Genomic DNA, 25,508 nt, shown 5'->3' on the forward strand with positions numbered 1-25,508 from the left:
TATTTTAGCAAATTTTTTGGCTTTCTTTTTTATTCTATTTTTGTATTTACAGTTTTATTACATATTTCTTTCCTTAATTTTGACAAAAATTTTCTTACTTCTTTGTTTCTTCCTTTTTACCTATCTTCAAAACTTTTGTAAATTTTTTTTAACAACATTAATTATTTTAATTGATAAATTTTACATTACAAATTAGTGTTTATGAAAAGAGATAGAGAATGATTAAGTCGTTTATATATATAATTATTTTTTTAAGATGTGTGATAAATAGTTAATCTAATGAATCTAAATTTGTTATTATTGAAATATTAGGATTTTTAAAAAAATAGTCTGCAAGTTGGTACAAATTACAAGTGACTCGATATTGTTTAAGTAAGATTTTAAATTCAAGTTCCTGTGTATGCAAAAAATCTTTAGAAATACACTCACACTATATTTAAGTGCATGATCTCGATCGAATTTAAATTAAACCAAATGAAAAAATTAAAAAAAAAAAGTAAATTATCTTTAATAAAAGAAGAATTTTAAACAAAAGATTTAAAAAGACTCAAAATTTTAAATTAAAAAATATTTTATTATACTTTTGTTGGAGGAAGAAAAAAATATTTTTATTAAAGTTTGAATAAAAAAAGATATAAATATAAACGACAAATTTTTGTCAAGAGTTCAAAAGAAGAAAAAAATGGATTGAGACACATGGATAAAAATGAAAAGGAATACAAAAGAAAGAAAGTTTACAATAAGAGAAAAAATAAACAACAATTTTTTTAAAGTAAAATTAATGTTTTTATAAAAAAATATTTAAAATATTTTTATAAAATAAAGATTAAAATTAGAATAAAAATAAAAAAATAAAATCAAAATAAAATCATTAGTTAATTGATAAATCTATTAATTTAACCTAAAAATATTATTTATTAAATTTTATTGGGTGTTATTACTAAGAAATTAAAATAAATAATATTTTTTATTGAAAATTATATTAAAATGTTAAGATAAATTTATTTTTATATTTTTCGTAAAATATTTTTTTCTTTTATTATATGTTCTTCTTGCATAGCCGAGTTTTTTAAAAGATAATATAATTCTTAGGAATTAAGCTTAAAAAAGACAACTCTTAACAATTAAATTAAAAAAAGTTTTTATATAAAACATACACCGTACGATTTGCCATATTTGATAGCAAAACCTTCGTATATTTAAATCATCTTGGCCGGTAATGAACCGATGATTATCCATTTCGTGTTTAGCGTAGGATAAAGCAAATTACTCGGTGCTTGTTGATGGCAGTATTGGTGGCACTGTCAGCTGTGGTTTTGTTCACAAAATTTTAATTGTTTCATGTTTGCAAGAAATTTTAGATTGATATGGGTCTTAAGTGATCCTTTGCCTTTTAGGTTCGAAACAGTTTCTTGAGGTTGTGAAATTCGGTCTCCGGCTGCCAGATTTGCTGTGGGTTTCGATCTGTTTATCTATCCAATTTCATTGAGCTTATCATTAAGGTATTATGAATTAATTTCAGATGTTGTATATGTTAAATGTGCTCGCCTTTCTAGTTTTGAGGTATCCCTGATTACCAAGTTGCGGCTGGAGAAGGAGATGATTGATTGGATAAGTAATTATTTCCTCTTGGATTTATTTCCTGGTGTCTTGGAATTCTTGATGACTTAATTAATTTATTCAATCAATTATTTAAGTGTGTATGATATGTACGAACATATTATACTTTTGTGTAAGTTTGATTTGTGGTAAATTGGATGGTCTATACATTTTTCTTTCTGTCGTTTATAGGGAGAGAGAGAATTCATTGGTACCACAGGAAGACTTTTCAAGTGATTATGGAGAAACAGAGCAGTTTTCGGGCATCTACGATGGAGAAACAGAAGAGTTTTCGAGGATTTATGGAAAAACAGAAAAGTTTTCGCATTGTGATGGAGAAGCAGCTCAGCTTCATCGGAAGCGAGAGGAAGAAGAGCAAGGAATCACCTGGGAAACGTGGTGACTTACCAATTCATTTAGCAGCTCGAGCAGGGAACTTGAGTAGAGTGAAAGAGATAATTCAAAACTGTTCTAGTTACGAATCAAAGGATTTGTTGGCAAAGCAGAATCTAGAGGGGGAAACTTCCCTTTATGTCGCTTCAGAGAATGGACATGCTTTGGTTGTTAGCGAGATACTAAGGTACTTGGACCTGCAAACTGCTTCTATAGCGGCCAGAAATGGCTATGATCCATTCCACATTGCTGCAAAGCAGGGCCATCTTGGTAAGATACAACGTGTCATTATGTTTGGGCCTAAGGTCCCTGTAATTTTCTTATCTTTTCTTTGTTTTGAATTTTGTGAACATTTTTGCTAGGTCAACAGATGGAGCTTAATACTTCCTAAAAAGATTGTGTGGGTGTAGTATCTTATTTATTGCATTTTTGTTAATTAAGATGTCCAAAATCGATACTGTTCTTTCAGTCTCTTTCCATAAAGCTTGAGTATGCAGGAAATTCAGATGTGTCAACTTCTGATTTATTTGTGTCAAATTCAGAAAGTTGTGGGAAATTTTTGTTTCCTAGTTAAAGAAACAATGTCCAAAGATGGATCTTGTCAGTAAACTGAAATGTAGATCTTGTTAACATTATAGTTTATTATTTTACAATCATATATTTGGCTGCGATGGTTTTACTGCTTTGCCTTTCAGATAGTCTTGTTTAAGTTTAAGATACAGTACCATGGGTGAGAAGGCCAGGCGCGGAGTACCAAAGATATTTTTCACAAATAGTATGTCTGTTATTTTGTGTCTCTCGCTATATCTTTGACTGAGAAAAAAAATAATCTTGCAGAGGTGCTGAGAGAACTACTGCACTCCTTTCCCAACTTGGCCATGACCACAGATTTGTCCAATTCAACTGCTTTACACACAGCTGCAACTCAAGGTCATATTGATGTGGTTAATCTCCTTCTGGAATCAGATTCCAACCTTGCAAAAATAGCTAGGAATAATGGTAAGACTGTTCTTCACTCTGCCGCCAGAATGGGACATTTGGAAGTTGTGAAAGCGTTACTAAACAAGGATCCAAGTACTGGATTTAGGACTGATAAGAAAGGTCAAACTGCACTACACATGGCTGTGAAAGGGCAAAATGGAGAAATTTTGCTGGAATTGGTAAAACCTGACCCGGCAGTTTTAAGTCAAGAGGATAATAAAGGAAATACTGCATTACATATTGCCACAAAGAAGGGCCGTACTCAGGTGCTTCTTTATTCTTTTATCATTCATTCTGTATAATGATTATTAGCCTTGGTAAACTAATGTAGGCAGTCTTAAACGCTTAATTTCTGTTTAGCCATGAATGTGAATCCCTGTCTGATACTTGTACCTGTGGATTAGAAATAAACAGAAAATAGATAAGCACAAAAATCTGCGTGCACAAAATGAAAATACAGCTGTAAGCCACATTTTGGCTACTGCCACAGTTTTTGGTGGCATATTGGCCATTAAGCAAAATGACCATTGGCTTACTTGTTAATTTTGTTTTCTTGTTTGCACATAGTGTACTAGGACTCATGTATGGACCTCAATTACAAGGTTGGAGCCATGAATTTCAACGTGGGGGTACCCAAGTCTAATTTTAATTTTTGAGGGGCCTTACATTAAATAAAGACAATAATTGCACTTTTGTTTCCTCTAGTTTGGGTTATGTGCAATTTTGGCCCTCCAAGGTTTTTTTTTTTTTGGAGCTAATTGAGTCCCTATATTTCTAAAATTTTGCAAATTTAGTTCCCAATCAATTTTCTACTACTTAAAACCCTGAATTCTTTATTTTTATTCAACTTTTTAGAGGATTTGTAATGGAATTAGAAGATAAAATGATTCTAAAAGTTTAAAAGTAAAAAAATTAATAAAAAATTGATAAAATTTTAAAAAATGATAACATGTAAGATTAGAACTTGAAAAGAGATTTTTTTTTTTAAAAATTTGGATGAAATTTGATACTTTGGTTGGTTAATTTTGAATAAATGACAAATTAATCAATTTAATTTGTAAAGATTTTGAGTAAAAAAAATAGAGTTTAGGAGTTTTAGGTAGAAGAAAAGTCATAGGGGACTAAATGTGCTTAATTTTAAAAATAGAGGGATTTAATTTGCTCGAAAATATGTTCTTTGAAAATAGAATTTAATAGTGAGTGCAATTAGCTTGATTTAAGCATCGTGACACCAACACATAAACACAGGAATGTCCAAAGTATAGGAGACTGAGAGACAATATGAAAACAATGATCTAAATTGAGAACAGAAACTTACATATTCACCTTTTCTAAACAACTCGCCAAGCTTTACATTTTTCCTATGATATTAAGCACTTTGCCTCTTTGCAAAAAGATGAACTATTTCTTTCACTTTCAATCTATTCATGTATAACTAAAGAAAGGATCTAGTCTATCTAAGATCATTCACTCCTTGATCATTTTTTTTTTAAATTCTCCAACTCAAATTCATAAAGACATCAAGTGACATTTTTATTTCTTGTTTTCCATTTAAAGCATTTTTCTTTGTGTTGGCTGTGTCAAAGTTATGTGGTGTTTGTCCTAGCTGATAGTATTTATTTTTTCAATTGGACGTTGGTTGAGCAATGTTCTTCATGTGTAGTATGGGTTTTGAAGAAGTGCTAGTGTTGGAAGTGTGTTTGATACATTGACACTGCAAGAAGCACCAGTCAGTAGTGTAAGTGCTTCTGGAGTTCAATTCATGATTCTAGTTTCAGGGTACAGTTTGCTTGTGGTTGCTTGAATCAAACATAAAAGGCTTGTTAGGCAATATCTTATGTAACATGAACTGTATAATGAAATAGAAAAACAACATCATCAACAACAACCAAGCCTTATTCCATTAGGTGAATCCGGCTACATGGATCGCACAATGCCATTGAACTTGGTTAAAACTAAATTTTTAGAAATCTGATTAATTAAAAAGTCTCTTTTAATAACTTCATCTAAGCTTCTATTCTGTTTTTTTTACTTTTTTTTATCAAACTAAAAATCATGCAATCTATTGTTATAGACCTTATGTAGAGACACTTTTTTATCATCATTTGTAAAAGATATATAGCTATTTTTATAGACCTTCTTGACATAAAACTAAATTGATTTTCTGCAATTTCAATTTCTTTCTATAATCTATGTTCAATCATCTTTTCTCACAACTTCATAATATGACTCATAAGTTTAATCCCTTGATAGTATGCAGAATTTTAGATATCAACCTTATTCTTGTATATAAGAACTAAAGTATTCTTTCTTTATTTACGTGACATAATCGTAAATTTCAAAATCTCACTAAATTCTACTCTTCAAACTTTTCCAAACATCTATAGGCATATTGTTAAGGCTAACCGCTTTATCATTGTCCATTATGTCAAGAGCTGCTTTTACTTCTTCAATGTGAATCTTACATAATATGCCAAAGTTTGATTATTCGCTTGCACTTATAATTTTTTTTGATAAAGCTGATTCCTAGTTAACCGCTACAATTTGACTTCAATATCTATTCTAAATTCATTGTTATTAATTACAGAATGTCCGCTGCTTGTTATCAATGGAGGGTATCAATATCAATGCCATGAACAAGGCTGGAGAGACCCCTCTTGATGTTGCAGAAAAATTCGGAAGTCCAGAACTTGTCTCCATTTTGAGAGATGCTGGGGCTGCCAATTCCACTGACCAAGCGAAACCTCCAAATGCTTCAAAGCAACTCAAGCAGACTGTCAGTGACATAAAGCATGATGTACAATCCCAGCTCCAACAGACGCGTCAGACTGGCATGAGGGTCCAGAAAATTGCAAAGAAGTTGAAAAAACTCCACATTAGTGGCCTGAACAATGCAATAACCTCTGCTACTGTTGTTGCCGTTCTCATTGCCACTGTTGCTTTTGCAGCTATCTTCACAGTCCCTGGTCAATACGTTGAAGAAAAAGCACAGGGGTTTTCACTTGGACAAGCAAATATATCAAACAATGCTGCTTTCCTAATATTTTTTGTGTTTGATAGCCTGGCATTATTCATCTCTCTGGCAGTTGTGGTGGTTCAAACTTCTGTAGTTGTGATTGAACAAAAGGCAAAGAAACAGCTTGTTTTTGTCATTAACAAGCTCATGTGGATGGCTTGCCTTTTTATTTCCATTGCCTTCATTTCTCTCACATACGTGGTGGTGGGATCACACTCCAGATGGCTTGCTATTTATGCTACTGTGATTGGAAGCTTAATAATGCTCTCTACAATTGGCTCCATGTGCTATTGTGTCATTTTGCATAGAATGGAGGAGACAAAATTGAGGGCTGAGAGTCGTTCTTTCTCTCTGTCTCATGCATCAGACCAAGAGATTTTAAACAGTGAATACAAGAGGATGTACGCACTGTAGGATTGTTGCGTGCGTCCGTGTGTGTGTGTGTTGTGTTTGTGAATGAATGGTTTGTATCTTGCAGCATATTCTTGAGGTGATAATAGATAGTTCCTACAGATTGTACGAAGACAACCTATGATCTGTTAGACTGCAGATATCCCGAGAAAAGAGGATAGGAAGAAAAAAGGCGGGAAATCTTCGTCACATCCACACGTAAGCAGAAATGCTGTTTTATTATCAAATTTAGTATGATGTTATTTAAATGATTATCCCGTTAAATACTTGAGATTATACTTATTAGGTGTACGAGCGGTTAAAGGCAATAAATTAGATATATTTAATGTATTTCATTAAATATTTTAATTATTTTAAAAAATAAGTATAAGATTATTCATCATTTTTAATATATATATATATTAACATAATTTTTAAAACATTCAATTTATAGATTCAAGTGTAAACTATCCATATTTTTTAAATTATAAATTTGTAGGAATTTAGATAAAATTACTCTATTGCAATTCTAAATTTTTAGTTGTGTTAGTGTAAAGTGCAAGGTAATAATTCTTCTATGTAGTCCTGGGTAGGTATTAGGTTAGTGTCTGGTCACCTTAGTTTTTCTTACAATGGAAACATATGTACCGAACCCCGACAACTATTATTCAGTCAAGTAGTGTTTTTATCTTCTATAAGATAGAATTTCGTTTAAGTGGGATAAAATAATAACAGGTAGTAAAACTTTTTATTTAAATATTTAATGCAACTGTATTAATTGTGACTTGAATTTGTAATCAAATGTTAAGCTAAAAGAGTTGATACATGAACTCGGTGATCGAGGGATTCTAATAGACTTTTTGGATTCCTCCTCTTTAGCGAGTGTAGGATTTATGTGAAAGGTTTGAGTTCCCGTTATCACTAGTCTTGGTGTCCCTAGATTCTATAAATCTTTTTTTCTTGTGGGACTCTGAGGCTATGTTATATAGTATATGTCAACACCGATCCTCTTCCAGAAAAGAAAAAGGCTATTCATAGTCTTTCTGCCAGCGACCCCCTTACTTAGCTCGAAAGATGATACATAAAAATATTTAATAATAATAATAATAATTTTATTAGCATATAATTATAATGGAAATATAGATGAAGGTCCATGAATTTGAATTTGATGTTCTATTAAAATCATATAAGTTTTACATTCATCTAATGTTTTTGTTGTGAATTTTAAATTTGTTAAGAAAATTTTCAATCAATAAACAAGTATACTCGTTAATTATAATAAAATAAAGTATTTTAGATTCTCTCCGTATTATTCTTGTGTAAATTATAATCATAAATATATATTATTAATATTTCTTAAATGTTAAGCAATAGAATTGATGAAGATATTTAAATAAAAAATTAATTACAAAAGTTAAAATAAAAATAAAAAATAGAAAATTTACAAAATTAATTTTTATATATATAAATTTAAAATTTTTGCTTTTTTCTTGTGATTACCTATATATTCTTTAATTTAATTTAATTGTGTTAAAACAATAATCATCTAATCAATTATTATTACTATTTAATGATCATATAATAATGACAGTTTATTTATTCATTTATTACTTTAATATTCATAGAAAACAACAAAATAAATAAAGGTATATTAAGAGACATTAATTTTTTACTTCTAATTAAATATTGTTATCTTATTGTCATGGTTTTTGCGTATAGCCGTTGCTATTCGTCAACCTCATAGATTTGCATCATGACTGATTTATTTACGAAATTACCTATTTTAAAAATTAATTTTTTAAGCAATACCTTTAAAAATTAATTTTACAAGAAATAAAGAAATATAAAAAAATTCTAGTTTTAGTATTATTTTTAACCCTTGTGGCTGGCTGCTAATTTATATAGACCAATGGTTGCCATTTCTGGGGTGTAGGTTGCTCATAGTCGTCGTTCACACAGTATCTCATTGCTCGTCGCTGCTTGCCACTCAGTGCCGTTGTTGGTCGGTCTACTCTGGCCTCTACTCATCATTCATTGCCGTTGGTTTTTGCGTATACCCGTGGCCATTCGTCGACTCCATAGATTTGGATCATGACTGAAGTATAAGTAACCCTTTCTACTCTACCCATTTGCTTCAAAATCTTCCATTCTATCCATGCTTGCCCCCTTTGTTTCTTCCCAAGCTGATGCATTTATGTACTAAAAGATTACAATTTTATACTCAAGTTTTGTCATTTGCAATTATCAACTTCATTCCACGTCAGGGCCCACACAACTCCAAAGTCCCAAGACTATACTTACCTATTTGATGGTTTTCTATAAAGTAATAACACAATTATTATAAAAAATAGGTAGAAATACGTAACGAAGCTAAAATAAGAGTAAAAGAAGTAGTAAACTTGCGCTTAGCCGCTGAAGGTTCACATCTTGCAGCTCTCTGGCGCTTTCCACGTGCTGCCTCTCTCTTTTCCTTCAATGCTTAGTTTCGTCACACACTCCACTTCCTATGCCGCCTTCGATTATTTCTAATGATAACGTGTCAAGCAGTGACAACCTAGTGGCATGTTTGGTCCGGTTTTGAAAGTGATTGATGTGAATTTTTTATAGAAGAGTAGTTGATGAATCCGAAACTTGCATATATATATATATATATATTATTTTAACTTTCCATTCAGACGCACTTAGTAGTAAGTGGGGTTTCCTGCATATTTTCTCTTTTAGGGTATTAATTAAAAATTAAAAATTAAAAAAATGAAAGAGATATATATTTATTATTTTTTATAAAAAATATTTTAATTTTTTAAACAGTATACTCATTAACATTTGTCTTTATTCATTTATGAGGTGAAATATATCCTTGTTGGTATCATTTGTCTTGACTATTGACTCTTAAGCGGGGTATTAATGACTATCACGAGAATGCAACTAAATTTGTTGCAAGGGGAATGGACTCTAGTTTATTTTACCCCTCTAGGTGGAATGGAATTTTGGCCCTTATGAATATTTGGCCAAAGCATGTGTTTCATGTTTTATAATCTTGCTTGCATGATTATGGTTGGTTTATATATGCGTCATTGGCTGATTGGGACCATGTTTCCATTCCCTTGCTCAAAGGCAAACCAAAGCTTTCAATTTTTCTATCCTTCTTCCACCCTTTGCTTCATTCAATTGCCGACAACTAAAAATATGGTTGGATAAAAGAGAATTAAAAAATTAAAGGAAAATTTTGTAAATATTTTATTTAGTTTAAAATTACTTTGTTAACGTTATTTTCACAAATACTTTTTAATTCAAAATAAAATTCCTTTTCATTTTCTTTCAGATAATAGTATATGTGAATTATTTCAACGCATCAACATAATTGGAAATAGTATGCATGCTATATGTATACGAACCAAACATTTAATTCTAACAAGACAAAGAAGAAGAAAAGTGAAACTTCTGCATTGCCTTCTCATATGGGGAACACTTGTGCCTGGGCCTAGTATTTTGACACAGACAAAGAACCATGTTTGTGGGCAATTATTCAGTTTAGAATTCGCATAGCTTCAAAATGAAAATTCTTCATGACCAAAAAAGAATTGAAAATTCTCATTCGATATCATTGAATTTGTAATACTTTGACAGTATGATTATCACTATATGTTTAAATTTAACAGTTTCTGAATGCTATGAATGAGGCAATACATATTAAATGACAATTTTTAACTTGGGAGGGCGTTATACTCACTTTTATGGATTACTATATAAGTGTTTATCTAGCTACGCATACCCCTAAGAGAGAGTTCCGAACTATGTCGCTTGCTGGGTGGGATTCATGCAGATAGCATCTCAGATAATTCACTGGTCCTGCAAAACACGTGGCATTTATACGGAAAATTATTTCAACTGTGGTTTAATTGAATAAGAAATCTAATTTGGTTGGTTTCCACTGTACAACTTAAACACTTGTCAACTATTATTTAAAAAAATGGTTGGAAATGAAGAAATTTTATCAATCATATTCTTACTGCGGAAATTCTAACTGTCGCCTTGACTAAGGGACTTAACAATGTTTATGAAGAAAACATTAATATTGTTTGGTCTTTAATTTGATACAACTGATTAATGAGTGTGGTTACTATTTGTGTCTGTCCTTATATATATCATTAGATTTGTGTAATTTTTAATTGATTAATTAACTTGTGTACGTTGGAATAATTATATGAGTACTAATGAAATAATTATTGAGCATTTTTTTTTCTTGGTATACATATCATTAATGATTTTTTTTTCAATTTGCATCATATTTTATGTTATGAGACATATGTAATGCTTTCACTATTTTGTTGTGATTATATCAATAAAATTATTAGCGTATGATCGATGATAAATTAGATTCTAAATATATTTTTATTTATGTTTATGACTTTCATCTAATATTTATGGTTATATTTAAATTAATTTCAATAGTTTTTAATATATTAACTCCATAATTGATTGTCATTAAAAAAGACTATAATATTTATGTTCATATTCGTATTTAGAGAAAAAAGATTTGTACTTAAATCTATATTTTGAAAAAATATTTTCTTATATTACATGAGAGTTATGTTCCGTGTTTTTGTATTTTTGTTTAAGTGAATTATTTTTCGTTTAAACAAAAATGCAAAAACACAGTAACATGACCTTCATGTTTGTGCGCAAACATAAGGAGATCTCGATCCCTATATTTTTTAGAGTATTATTTTAGGATTGTTATCACTATTTCTGATAAAAATTTATATATTAATAATTATAATATTCATACTTATTTATTGGTATTATTTATTATGTAAAAAAAGTAATATTTTAAAAAAGTCAAAATAAGCTTTAAATAATTATTTTTATCAAGTAAATGGACCAAAATTAATTAAACCTTAAATTCTAGATTCAGACCATGTATGCTCAAATCTTGTAAAACTAAATCTATACACGACAAATTTGACAGTACAAGAAGAATTTAACAAATTTGGTTATACCATTATCTCGTGATTTTTGTCGATTTTTTTTCAATCAATCAATAAAATTGAAACCCATGAATTTCTTATTCGTACTTAACTACTTTGTACCATGTAGTAATGCTTAATATACATACTATCAAACAAAGCACAATAGAAAATATGGACAAGGGAGCATTTTAGGGTGAAGATGTTAATCTGAAGCTTAATACCTATATGCATTAAGCTTCAAATTATACGTTTGATGAAAGAGTTCAATACTTCACATAGAATTAACAACTGTAGACGTAACTAACATGAAATATAACATTATACGTTTAAATGCATTAGATTTTTTATATTCCACTGAAATCAATTTCAAACTTTACTCAAGTAAGCCCTTATATTAATTCAAATTTCAAACCTCAATTGAAGGGTGCGATCCTTAACAGTATTATTAAAAGCAGTAAGGAATGGGCCACTGGACAGACAATGGACCATCCATCATATAAAAATTGAAAGGTAAACCATTTTTTTGGTGGTTCAAACAGTAAGAATTTTTGGACAAAAAAAACAAAGGTAAGAATTGACTCTAAAAAAATAATTTTTTTAAATGAAAGTATAATTTTAAGAATTTTTTTTCATCTAATTTAATTTGATCTAACCTGAGTCGCGTACTTAGATATGGAGAGTAAATTTAACATTGAAAATTTTTTACATACACAAAAACTTAAACCTAAATATTTTTTTTTTACTTAAACCAACTTTCGTTTGTAACATATCTATTATTAATCATTGTTTAATGAAATAAAAATATTCACGAAAGAAATGCTAACTTCACATCGTTCAATTGGTATTAGGCACGGTTTTCAAATTAAATCAATAGTTCTAATAACTTTATGATTAATTTAAAGTATTTTTAATACTACTTATTATATTTAGTATTTTTTATTAAATAAAAATTTTAAATTCTTTATTTTCTTTTTCATCCCTTCACATTAACTAAAATTTTTTGTAAGAGATATTTATTTACTCCTTTCAGCTTTTTTTAATAAGAAATTATTATTATTATTATAAGAAATTTAAAAGACTCGTTGTTATATATATATATTATAAATTTTGTATTAACATAACATTTATATTAAAATTTTGAACTTCACTATATTTTTTTGCGTATTTTTCTAACTAGCCTTAAATAAAAATTATATATTTATTATCTTATAAATGTGAATAAATTTTATTAATTTAGTAATTAGAGGATTTGTAAACATATTTAATGCAACATTTGTTTCAATTTATTTGTTTTAAAATGATTTTTTTTCTATTTACCTGCTTGTGTAAAAATTGAAGCTAACATTAATTACTATATTTTAATGTTCCTTTTTTATCATAAAAATAACAACTTTTTAAAACTTTAATCAACATAAATATTAGAGTTAAAACATTCAAAAGTAATTAATGTTTATTACTGAAAGAAACATTAATAATAAAAATATTGTTTTTAATGAAAAATATTATACTCTAAAATCGTTACACTAAGTTATTTTACATTTTTTGAAATAGTTGTACGACATAAAATAATATAGTATCCTTTTGAAAGTGATTATGAAGAATAATTATATATGAATTATTTTTTAAAGTCAATTTTGATGAAGATTGTGATGACCACTTTTATTTTAAAAAGTTTTAACAGTTTATAACTTATAAACTTATTAAAGGATCACACAATAATTTCATAAATCTCTTTTTCTTCATCTTTTATATACGAATAAAGTTGACATAATTTATGTACTTTTTTCATTATGTTTTATTTATTTATTCTTTTTATATAAATATTTCATTCATTTATATATGTGAACTATTTTATTAACACAACCTACATAAGTTTCAATGAAATAACAAAAATAGTTTTAATTTGTAATAACAAAATTAACAAATGAAAAAAATTTAAATTTTAGATTTATAAACTCATGTTTAAATATAATAATAAATTAAATTTATTTTATAATAAAAACAAAAACTCAAAAAGAAACAAATTTATATTTATATTTATAATTTATACTTTAAAAAATAGTTATAAAAATCGTTTTAGTGATACTCGTAAACTTATGTTCAAGTCCATCCACTTTAAATAGTAATAATTGTTAGAATATTTTGAATTGTTCTTTAAAATAATGTAAAATTGTTTTTAATGTCCTTTTTTATTGTAATGTTAAGCTTACTTTCAATAATTTAGATTAATAAAATTAATAAAATATTTATATTATTAAAAGTATAAAAAATAAGATTATTCAAATATGCTATAAATTTTTTAAAATTATAATTGTGTTAAATATTAAAATGTATAATTTTTATTGTTTATGGTAGTTTTACTAACTCATATAAATTATCTATGATGTATGTAATTTATAAAAATATTAATTAATAACATATAATCTATCGTGTCCAAAGTTAATTTTGATAAAATATTTTTTTTAACATGTGAAAATTTATTGTCTATCTCGGAAAATAATTAAGAAAAAAATATAAAATACTAATTTAATTATTTATTATTATAAATATTTATAAGATATAATATAAATTTAGAACATACACTATTCTAAATAATCTCCTTTTAAAGAGTTTAACATGATTTCTTTTATAAGAATTTTCGTAAATTATTTTTTGCATTAATTTTTTTCTAACACTCAGTATAAATGGACCAGGATCCTCTCATGTTGTGGCGGGAATATGAGGCTCATGTCCAGATTCACTTAAGCGAATCATGAATGGCTTAAGCGGAGGATTTTAGCTTAAGCGACACAATTCTGGGATCCAGGCTTCAAAGCGAATCCAAGCGAGGTTGACAAATTCCCGCTTAAGCGAAAAAAAAACGGCTTAAGCGATTCTTGAATCGCTTTACCTCGCCCAAGCGAATGTTGTTAATCTTAAGCGAATTTGGGATAGAGAACCATTAATTTCAAGCTAGTGACTCGCTTAAGCTATTTTAAATAGCTTAAGCGAAAGTGTAATTCGCTTAAAGCGGATGCAAGCAAATTTTAGTAAAATGAAGCGAATCTGGGACAGAGAGCACTGATTCATAGGGCTGTAATTCGCTTAAGCTAATTAGAATCCGCTTAAGCGAATGGCTGTATCGCTTGAGCCCTTTTTGGAAGTTGCAGCGAATTTAAAATCACTTAAGCGAAAATAAAGGCTTAAGCGAATTATGCATAAAAGGCAAAAATTATGCAGAAACCGACAACATGTGAAAGCAAAATAAAATTTTACAAAATTTGTTATCAAACTCAATTCCACTCATCCAGAAACAGTTAAATGTGGCAGCAAAACATGGATAAATAGTCCATTCCGTTCCATTCCATTAATGGTACACAATTATTCACAATGATGCATAATAAAAAACAATTCATTAATACATACACAAGTCAATAACAAAATAAGCTGAGGCATTCCATTCCATTCCAATCAAATATCATCCAAAAAAATATCACATTGGTATATCATTGGTATGTAGACTTCAAAATATGAAATGATTCTGCCAACATAACATGGATAAATACTTAATTCCATCACATTCACGAAAGGATAGCAGTTCAAAGTGAAAATATACAAAAAATGAATTCCGTGAGAACATATGAAATATTTTAAAATAAATACATCCATAAATGATTTTATAATTGTGGATTGATCATGTCTGCCACATAGTCGTGCTCACTAAAGTCTTCATTATGTTGTCCGTCATTATTTGGAGCGTTATCCTCATCCTCTCCCATCTGTTCCTGTGTTTGGTCCTCAACCACTGGTTCATTTCCTTGAATATCTTCTTCAGCTCCCTCCTCTGGTTGGGCCATATCATCCTCTACAAATTGGTGGTCAGTTGGGAAAGTTGGGCTATCTCCAGGCCAAGATACAATATTTGCAAAAGATTCAGGTATAGGCCAAGGGAAGCAGAAGTCTCTCCATGATGTTGGTGTAGTGTAAACCTGGAAATTGACAAAATGAGGGTTATGTTAAACAAAATGAACATTTTCAATTAGTATGTAATAGAAATTAATTAAATAAAGTTTACCTGTAGAAGGCCTCATTCAACTGCGTGTAAACTCGGTTGTTTGCTGCGATTTGTTGCTCAATGTGAGTCAAATGGCGTATGAGAATAGAATCTGTTTATGGGATGTCAGGCATGGATGGTGCAGTTGGTGGTGCACTTGTTGTAGGTGCTGCAGATGAGCTCGGCTGAGATGAAGGTGGAATAGGGTGCTCGAAAGGATTAGTGCAATAATTTATGATAAAGTGGGAATCTATAGGTTTCTTTAATTTAACTGTTTGGTTTGAGTAGTCAGGAATGCTAACACCTTGTGAAGCACATAGAGCAGTGATAAGAGCAGGAAATCCCAAAGGCTTTGTTGCTGCTGCAGTAGTGGAGGTGTTGGACATAACAAACTGATGGATTTCATCTGAAATGATTGCCGCTATGTCCACAGTTAACTTCTCCATGAAGCTATAAATAAGATATGCTCGAGGCATGCGAACATCTGAGGTATGTGTAGTAGGGGCTATGTTAGCAAAGAGAAACGATGTCCAAATTTGTGCCAAAGTGTTTAAACTTTGCCTCTTGAACCTCATTGGCTTTCCAGCAGCATTTGTCTCATAGGATTTCCCAGGAATACATAAGATCTTAGCCACTTCCTGGTCTACAAAACCTAAAAATCTCTTTCTACGTTGTTGGTATTGACACACCTCTCCTTCGGGTAAGGTCATAGGGTTACCTAAAAGTGCAGAAATAGCCTCCCTGTTATAAGCAATCGATTGCCTCCGAACCCAAGACTTCCTATCTGACTTGTCTGGTATCAACGACCATGCATTTGCATAAAATTATTTTACAATGACTTCATGTATTTGGTTGGGGAGATTTGCCAAGTATTGCCATTTTCTTCTGACAATTTCTTGCATAAATTCATCATATTGTCCTTCTTCTAATACTACTTTTCGCTCAGGTAGTAATTCCCTTTGCTCCAATTGAAGGTACCGTTCAGCCTTTGCCCTAGTTTTGAACCTAAATCTATCCCATGATAGGACTGGTGTATGTGTTTGTACTAGTTCTTGGTCATCTATAGGTTCTTGATATTGTTGTGAACCTTGCCCAACCTCAGGTCGTTGCCTCTTTCTTTGAGGAATTGACTTCTTAGGTGCCATACTGAAATTAAAATATGAAATTAAAAATAAAATGATAATTACATTTAAAATACAATAGTGGTTTGATAATTAAAAAAATAGGGTGGAATGAGAAATGCACTGGTTCCATGCTTATTTTCACTTCAGTGGCACAAATCGCTTAAGCGACATAACACGGCTTAAGCGATTTAACCAACACAAAGATCCATGATGGACCCAAAATGAAAGTCAGAATGAACTAAACAAAAAATGAACTTTTTTATCACAATAAAAATAGAAAATGCTTTAAGTGAAAATTTTATTTGAAGATTTATGAATAAAAATAAAAGTGAACAAAATATTAAACCTATAACAGTAAAAATGCCTCAAAATGGTCTCAGTTTCATAGAAAATGGCACAAAATGCTCTGATTGAACAACAAATTCAATGTATAACAGTTACAATGGCACAAAATAACAGACCAGGATCTTTATGAATCTTCCAAAATGAAAAATTTTATTTGAAGAACAAATTGCATACATTTAGTATGTGCTTAAGAACGTACCTGACTTTAGTTGGTGGATTGAAGGATCTTGAGTTTAGGATTTTGGGTGCGAGAAGAAAGGAGGAATTTGAGATGAATATGGAAGACTGCAATGTGAACGAGAACGAGAACGAGGTACAGAATAAAGTTTTAAAAGTTTAATCGTCGCAAAAATAGCTTAAGCGAATAAATTTCGCTTAAGCGATTTTACGGCTTAAGCGAAAATAACTGCAAAAATAAGGGCGCTTAAGCGAATATGCTTAAGTGGAATCTCGCTTAAGCTAATTTATTTGCTTAAGCGAATAAACCTTTTTAGGTTGGCGCCAAATTGAAATGCAGTGACGTAAAGAGGAAGAAATAAAGTTTATCCAGACTTACCTTCTATGAAAAACTCACTTAATTTCTCTTACATCATGAAATGGTAAAGAGAATGGATTTATTGCACAAATCACGTTCCTTCTAATGAGCACAATGCTGATGAAGATATTATGAATCTTTATTCCAAATCACAACAAATCAAGTTTGATCCAATCAACGTAAAAAATTCTCCAAGGGTGAAACTGACAACATTAACATCCAATAAAGGTACTCGCGTAGTTTACATTTTGTTTTCATTTTCCATCTTATTTCTGAGGAACCTTGTGTTTATGATGTTTGTTCTTAAATTTTTTAGGCTAAAAAGGAAATGGAATGCGAAGATGTTGCATAGAAGCCACGTGTTGGGTTACAGTTTAACACTCTTGAAGAAGCATGGCAATATTGGTGTGAATATGGAAGGATAGCAGGATTTGGTGTGAGGAAACAATATTATAATAGGCGAAAAGTTGATGGTGCGATTTCATCTTGTCGGTACGTTTGTTGTAAAGAGGGACGTCGTAAGGATGATAAAAGAAATGCAACAGTTACAAAGCACAGGGCAGAAACTAGAACTGATTGTCTTGCAAGAATAACATTATTTTTGGGAAGCAACAACAAATATATTGTACATGAGTTTGTTGAAGAGTATAATCATCCATTACAACTTCCAGAAACAACACACATGCTTGTTTCGCATCGTAAGATAATTGAAGTCCAAGCTCATCAAATTGATTTAGCCGAGTCCTCAGGATTGCAACAGAAATCATCATTTCAGCTAATAAGCACACTTGCAGGACATCGAGCTAGTGTTGGCTATACTCCTCTAGACGCAAAAAATTATTTGAAGGCTAAGAGACAAAGGGGAATGTTATACGGAGAAGTCAGTTGCTTAATGGAATACTTTCAACAACGACAGTTAATCGAGAACCCATCATTTTTTCATGCATACCAAATGGATGCTGAGGAACAAATCACAAATGTTTTTTGGGCAGATGCAAAAATGGTGATTGATTACGGGTGTTTTGGTGAAGTCATATCACTAGACACTACATATTGCACCAATCGTGTTAATAGGCCTCTAGCGTTATTTTCAGGTTTTAATCATTATCGAAGTGTTGTTATCTTCGAGGTAGCCTTGTTGTATGATGAAACAGCAAAATCATTTAAGTGGTTGTTTGAGACCTTTTTAGAAGCGCACAATCAAAAACAACCTCAAACAATTTTTACAGACTAAGATCAAACAATGACCAAGGCAATTTTTCAAGTAATGCCTCACACACATCATGCATTATGCACATGGCATTTAATGCAAAATGGCATAAAACACCTTGGCAATTTGATGAAAGGAGAAAGCCATTTTTTAAGAGATTTGAAAAAATGCATGTATGACTTTGATTCTTCAATTGAGTTTGAGGAGGCTTAGAAAAGGTTCATAACAAAATACAATGTTGAACAAAATTCTTGGATTACTTCACTTTATTCCATCAAGGAGAAATGGGCATCATGTTATCTCAAGGATGTGTTTACCCTTGGAATGCGAAGTATTCAATTAAGTGAAAGTTTAAACTCTGATTTCAAGGCATGTATGAAACGTGGTGTTGACATCAAGCAATTTTTTGCTCACTTTGAACGAGTTGTTGAAGAAAAGCATTACAATGAGCTGAAGCATGAGTACGACTCCCGCCATAAGCTACCTATGTTGCAGTATGAGGTGTCACCAATCTTAAGACAAATGGCGAAGGTTTACACAAATACAATATTTAACTTATTCCAACAACAATTTGCTCAATTCTTAGCTTGTACCATATCCCAAAGGATTGAAACTCCTCCTCTGATTGAATATGTGATTACTAAAGTTCATCAACAAAGATCATGGACAGTTACGTTTGAACCTTCCTCAAGCACTATATATTACTCTTGTAAGAAGTTTGAAACATTTGGCATACTTTGCTGTCATGCATTGAAAGTGTTTGAAGTCAATGATGTGAAGGTTGTCCCTGATAAATACATACTTAAGAGATGGACAACACAGGGTCGTAGTGGGATTATTCACAATGTGAAAGGAACAGAGGTAGAAGGAGATTCTAAACTTAGTGCCACACGCCGATTCCGTAACCTAGCATGTAAAATGATTAGGTTAGCCTCTGATGTTTCCAGTTCAGAAGAATATTGTCAGCTAGTTGATGACAGTATTAACAACTTAATCAGCAAAATCACAAAACTTCAGTTGCAAACAAACAGTCTAATGGATAAAGACAAAGATGATGCAGAATTTATGGCCAATAATGATGGTACACAACCAAAGGGATTCAAGCGACGACCAAGCAGTAAGAGGAAAGGGAGTAGACGTTTCAAAAGTTGGGTTGAGCTACAAGCAAAGAGAAAGAAGAGTAGAACTTCAATTTTAGATCAATCAACATCTCAGGTTCTTTTATATAATGATTTTGAATACCAGTAAAAACAATTCAGTTAACTTCCATATTATAACCATATAATATAATATTATGGGTGTTAATATGTTATAGGAATATCAACCAGTGGTTTATGATCCAGTTGAAGTACATTGTTCGGCACCCCCATGTTATGATCCCCATCACACATTACTTAATCAATTAAGTTTTACAGATTTGTTGAGAGTAATAATTTTAACCTTAACTTTACATTGTCTAATCATTGATGGTGGTTCCTAATATCTCTTCTTATTTTGTAGGAACAACTTCATGATACCAATGATTCAATTCTGGATGATATTTGATTGGAATGGAATGGAATCCTCAGCTTCTTTTGTTTTTTACTTGTCTATGTACTAGTGAATTCTTTTTGGATAAACTTTATTGTGAACATTTGTGTACCATTAACTTTATGGAATAGAATCTTTATCCATGTTTTGCTGCCACATTTAACTATTCTAGATGAGTGGAATTGAGTTTGATAACAAATTTTGTAAGATTTTATTTTGCTTTCACATGCTGTCAGTTTCTGCATAATTTTTGCCTTTTCTGCATAATTCGCTTAAACCCTTATTTTCGCTTAAGCGATTTTAAATTTGCTGCAACTTCCCAAAAAGGGCTCAAGCGATACAACCATTCACTTAAGCGGATTCTAATTAGCTTAAGCGAATTACAGCCCTATGAATCAGTGCTCTCTGTCTTAGATTGGCTTCATTTTACTAAAATTTGCTTGCATCCGCTTTAAGCGAATTATACTTTCGCTTAAGCTATTTAAAAATAGCTTAAGCGAGTCACTAGCCTGAAATTAATGGTTCTCTGTCCCAAATTTGCTTAAAATTAACAACATTCGCTTGGGCGAGGTAAAGCGATTCAAGAATCGCTTAAGCTATTTTTTTCGCTTAAGCAGAAATTTGTCAACCTCGCTTGGATTCGCTTTGAAGCTTGGATCCCAAAATTGCGTCGCTTAAACTAAAATCCTCCGCTTAAGCGAAAATTCACTCAAATTCGTTTAAGTCATTCATGATTCGCTTAAGCGAATATGGACATGAGCCTCATGTTCTCGCCACAACATGAGAGGATCCTGGTCCCAGTATAAATAAAGGAATTAATTACATTAAAAGACCATAAGACCATAAATATTTAAAGTTAAAATAACAATTGCTTGTAAGGATTGTTAAAAACATATAACATACTTTCAAATTTATTATTTAAAATTTATTAAAATTGTGAAAATATTAATAAAAATTGTTAATTTATAAGTTATATTATGCGATTTTGTGATTTATTGTAGATGTTTGTCAATATTAAAAAATATATGTAAGACAATACGTTAAAAAAAGTAATAGTATTTAAAAAAATTAAATCATTAATAATTAATTAATATTTTTATAAGAAATAAAAAATAATAATTAAAACAAATTTTAAAGGCTAACCTGGATTCTAATAAGCAGTCATCACATTTTTATTTGAAATATTTTAAAAAATAATTTATATGAAACTTTATTAATTGTATTAAAATATAAATATATAATAAATATTATATTATTATTAATTATATTAAATTATAAAAAAAAATTGACAAAATGATTATTTTTATTCTTAAAAACTCTGTCTGAGTACTTTCGCTCACAATTAATGCGTCCCATTCTTACCAATAAAGGGTGAGAATTTAGAGTTTTGACGCAGTAGAAAGAGGCCACGTAGCATTAGGCGTAAGTGTGTGTGTGAAGCATTTAAGAGTGTTTTGTTTTGGTAAGACCGCAATAAAGAATGGCAGCGGTGACCCTTCCATATCGGGCGTGCCCACCTCATCATTTCATCATACCTCTCCCTCTCTCTTCCATCAAATCAATTCTTTTTTTATTTATAATTTGTAATGTTTGAGAAAAAATGTATAATAAAAGAGGATAAAAACGTAACTACACTTGCAGCACCCTCCTTCTTCTTTTACCCAATGATTCTGACCCTCTCATCTCCTGTTGACACACAAATGGAAACATAACCTGCTTCATCATGTGTTGCCCATATTGCCTTCATTCATTCACCCTCCATCTCTTTTGCTTTCAACTACTTCTGCCAACTCTTCTCTTCCTGCCTTTATTTAAACACATCACCATTGACAATTTATCAGAGTTTTATTCCCTGTCAAACTACTTCTCTTTTCATTTTTTCCCTTTAGATTACAAATTTTAAAATGTTTTTATTAAAATTTGTTTTTGTATTGTCTTGGATACACAAAATTTATTAGTTCCGTATAATGCATACTGTTATTCTTCAGATTTGAATTCAATGAACAAGGCGATTATTAGCTTTTAACTAAAATTAAAGAAATAATGTTTGTCTTATGTACAAAATTCCCGCTGTTTACATATGCAAAAGCAGAAGTTTTACTAGTTACTAATTAAATTTTTGTTTGAAAACGAAACATGCTGTATATTTTGTCTTTTTTTTTCAATGTAGAAAGTCCAAAAAGTTACAAAAAGCCTATAATTTAGGTTGAAGGAAGAAAATATTGAATCAGGCAGAAGATTCGGCGTAATTGCAAGTGAAATGCGCATTAAATATTTAAAAGATTAAAAAAACCGCTTAAGTGAATTTTGATAAAAAATAATTTTAACTTAAATCAAATTTTATTTAAGTAAAAAAATTTTACTTAAGTAAATCTAAAACTGTATCCTGCAGTTTTTATTAGAACTGCCGACGATCAGAATTCATATTTAAAGTGGTAAGAAAGTTTACAGATCTTAAAAATTGTTACTTTGCAAAAAAACTGACGAATTTTTTAATTAAACATATCCGCAACGGTGAAAAATAAGCTATATAATCAACACTACATAATAAAATAAGCTTAAATAAATTACTTTAGAAAATCGTCATTATATTAAAATAAGCTTAATATAATTATATTATTGTAATTTAATTTAAAACAATAAATGAAGTTAAACAATTTTGTTTAATGTAAGTGATGCATAATAAATAATACATATTTAGAGACGAAACAAGAGATCATAGAAATTTATAAAAATTTTAAATGATTTTCCATACAACAATACTGTAAAAAGAAGTAGAGCAAGAAGATCATGAAAACTGAACCACAAAAGAAAAAGGGCAGAAAAAAAAAAGTGAAACTAAAAATAGGAAACAGAAGATAATGCCACAAGAGCACAACCCTGTCGGCGAAACCGCAGACTGTCCCCACCCCTATTTATATCCAAACCCCTCAACACGCCAATGCCATTCACCCACTCACATCACCAATGCCTGTCCACGCTCTTCCAATTCCCGATCACTCTCCGCCGTCCTCAAAGCCCAAGCCCAAAGAGGCCCATTTCAGGGGCGTCCGCAAGCGTCCCTGGGGCCGCTTTGCCGCCGAGATCCGCGATCCCTGGAAAAAAACCCGAAAGTGGCTTGGCACATTCGACACCGCCGAGGAGGCCGCTAGGGCCTACGACACCGCTGCCAGAACGCTCCGTGGGCCCAAGGCCAAGACCAACTTCGCCTACGTCGTTTCTCCACCACTTCATCTCCCTCCTGCCCAAGCTCAAGACCAACTTGCCAGGCCGCTCGAGTTTTGGGCCCCTCCTCTGTACTTCACAACGGATGTAGCTTCCGGCCCGCCGGTGAGGTCTGAGTACAAAGGTTACAAGTTGGAGAATATTGTAGTGAGCAAAGAGGATGACATGGTGAAGAAAGAGAGGAAGAAGCCGTTTTTGTTCGACCTTAACCAGCCGGCTCCGCTCTTCTGAAGGGGCCGCCGGAGAATGTCATCCCCCGTCGACGGGGGCTTACAGTTTTTATTTTTTCTTTTTTTTTTTCGTTTTTTGAATTTTGGATGGTACTTGAGCCTTGTTGCAATGTACAGTGTAGTTTATATGGGTTTGGAGCAGCATTTTGATGACTGCGATGGAAGCCAGCACAGTCATATATTTAACTTCCATTAACCGTTTGTTTGTCGTGTGTTGCTTCCTTGGATTCTCAATAGGAATTTATGTTAATACGTACAGTTGTATATGCAATCTTAGCTTATGCAAATGATGAATTGTGATATCTGAAGTGTTCTTTTTTTGTTTTTGCTCATTATCTTAAGTCTATGGCAACATTTTGAGGTTTAATGGCTTTTGGATTTGGATCTTCTTGGGTAAATGAGAAATCCATCAAGTTTATTTTTAAATGATTAAGAACCATGTTAGGACATTCTCTGATTCAGCTTGAAAGTCACCAAGTTACGCTGTTTCACTGGGCTGTGGGGATTAAATGCGGTTTAAATTTGAAGACTGATTCAGTGATCTGAGTAATGTTTGACTATGGTAGTGGCAGTAAAATCAGTGAAACAGGATCGGTGTTTTTTCATAGATTGTAAGTACCAACCACGTTATAAACAAGGGCAAGGATGGGTTCAAATTTCAGAAAGGCAAATGATAGCAGGTGTCTATTTAAAAAATTAAAAGCACTTTTTTTTTTTGTCAAAACATATAATAAAAAAACATTTTAATTTAATAAAATTCTAGTAAAAAATTATTATTTTCAGTTTTTTTTCTAAAATTATGTTAATATAATTATTTATTTATTTATTTTCTTCTAATATTATTTGATGGGTGTGAGATGATAATTTTCAAAAAAAGTATAAGGAAAGTGATGGTATGTTTAAATGTAGGCGGTGCGGCGCCCACGTGTCGTGGCCGCGTCTCTTTCCTTTTTTACTGCTGCTGGTCTCTACAAACCCTATACTGTTGCACTTGCAGTTGCCCTGTCTCGGTGAGTTGAACTCGTTGATCTTATCTTGTACGTCTTCAGAATGTGATTTTAGGAATATAATATTTTCATGTTTATTCACAATGAATTTTCTAACCTGTAGTTATTTTTATTAATTATTTTATTATAATTTGTTTTAAAAAATTATTTTTTTTCTTATTAATTAAGTGATACATTTTTTTAGTTTTTGCCGTACAAAGTTGCACAAATTAAAAAACTCGTATTTATAATCTTCAAATTTCTTTTCAGATGTTGATTTACTCTTATATAATTTTTATATTATTTCGCTTTAAGATAGGGTTAAGAATATATACAACTTCTATATGGATATATATATTAAAACTTATTACATTTTTTATTTAGTGATTTTATTCCTACTTTTATTTCTTTCTTCTATCATTTATTTTAGTTTTGCAAATATTTTAAAAATATTAATTTTTACTAAATATGTTTTTCAGTTGATCTAAAAATAACATTTTTGGCAGTGATATTTACATTTATAACATGTACTAAGAATTATCACAACCTTCAACAAGAAAGAATAATTCAAACTGATTACACGATTAGTCATGATGTTTTTATATAAATTCATATATGTTCAAGTTGATTTTGTAAAATTATTGTTGAAAAATTAATATTTAAAATAAATTTAAAGGTTTAAATATACGGTGGAAAGACAATATACTATAGAATAAATGATCAATAAATTATTCATAAGTTGTCATATCATTAATGGATGATATATAACACATTAAAGGTAAATAATTAACATATTAACTTTAAACTATCAAATAAATATATCTAGAAATAATAAATATATTAATTTTTATCACTCTCCTTTGAGTTTCGTTCTTATCTCGAGCCTTCCTTTGCCAATTTTGTCTTCTAAGCATATCTGCGAGCTAACACACTGACCCACA

General features: G+C 30.7%; 2 protein-coding genes and 1 pseudogene across 4 annotated transcripts; all 3 read left to right on the forward strand.

Annotated features, from left to right (window-relative positions):
• Nucleotides 1–1,171: 1,171 nt before the first annotated feature.
• On the forward strand, nt 1,172–6,753 carry LOC113861257 (ankyrin repeat-containing protein At5g02620-like). Of its 3 annotated transcripts, none has more exons than XM_027493958.1 (4): nt 1,172–1,615; nt 1,792–2,262; nt 2,830–3,239; nt 5,561–6,677. In XM_027493958.1, the coding sequence occupies exons 1-4, from the start codon at nt 1,600–1,602 to the stop codon at nt 6,401–6,403; spliced, it is 1,740 nt and encodes a 579-aa protein (XP_027349759.1). In that variant the 5' UTR covers nt 1,172–1,599; the 3' UTR covers nt 6,404–6,677. The 3 variants fall into 3 exon arrangements, with proteins under 3 accessions (XP_027349759.1, XP_027349761.1, XP_027349760.1); XM_027493959.1 differs by having other exon boundaries at nt 1,207–1,502; nt 5,561–6,753; XM_027493960.1 differs by having other exon boundaries at nt 1,172–2,262; nt 5,561–6,660.
• A 10,279-nt stretch (nt 6,754–17,032) lies between these two features.
• On the forward strand, nt 17,033–20,141 carry LOC113862105 (annotated as a pseudogene).
• A 2,951-nt stretch (nt 20,142–23,092) lies between these two features.
• LOC113863601 (ethylene-responsive transcription factor 3-like) lies at nt 23,093–23,742 on the forward strand. The gene has a single exon (XM_027497238.1). The coding sequence runs from the start codon at nt 23,094–23,096 to the stop codon at nt 23,580–23,582; it is 489 nt and encodes a 162-aa protein (XP_027353039.1). The 5' UTR covers nt 23,093; the 3' UTR covers nt 23,583–23,742.
• Nucleotides 23,743–25,508: the final 1,766 nt, after the last annotated feature.

This window comes from Abrus precatorius, unplaced genomic scaffold, assembly GCF_003935025.1.
Source record: "Abrus precatorius isolate BTA unplaced genomic scaffold, Abrus_2018 Scaffold3, whole genome shotgun sequence".
NCBI classification, from domain to species: Eukaryota; Viridiplantae; Streptophyta; class Magnoliopsida; order Fabales; family Fabaceae; genus Abrus; species Abrus precatorius.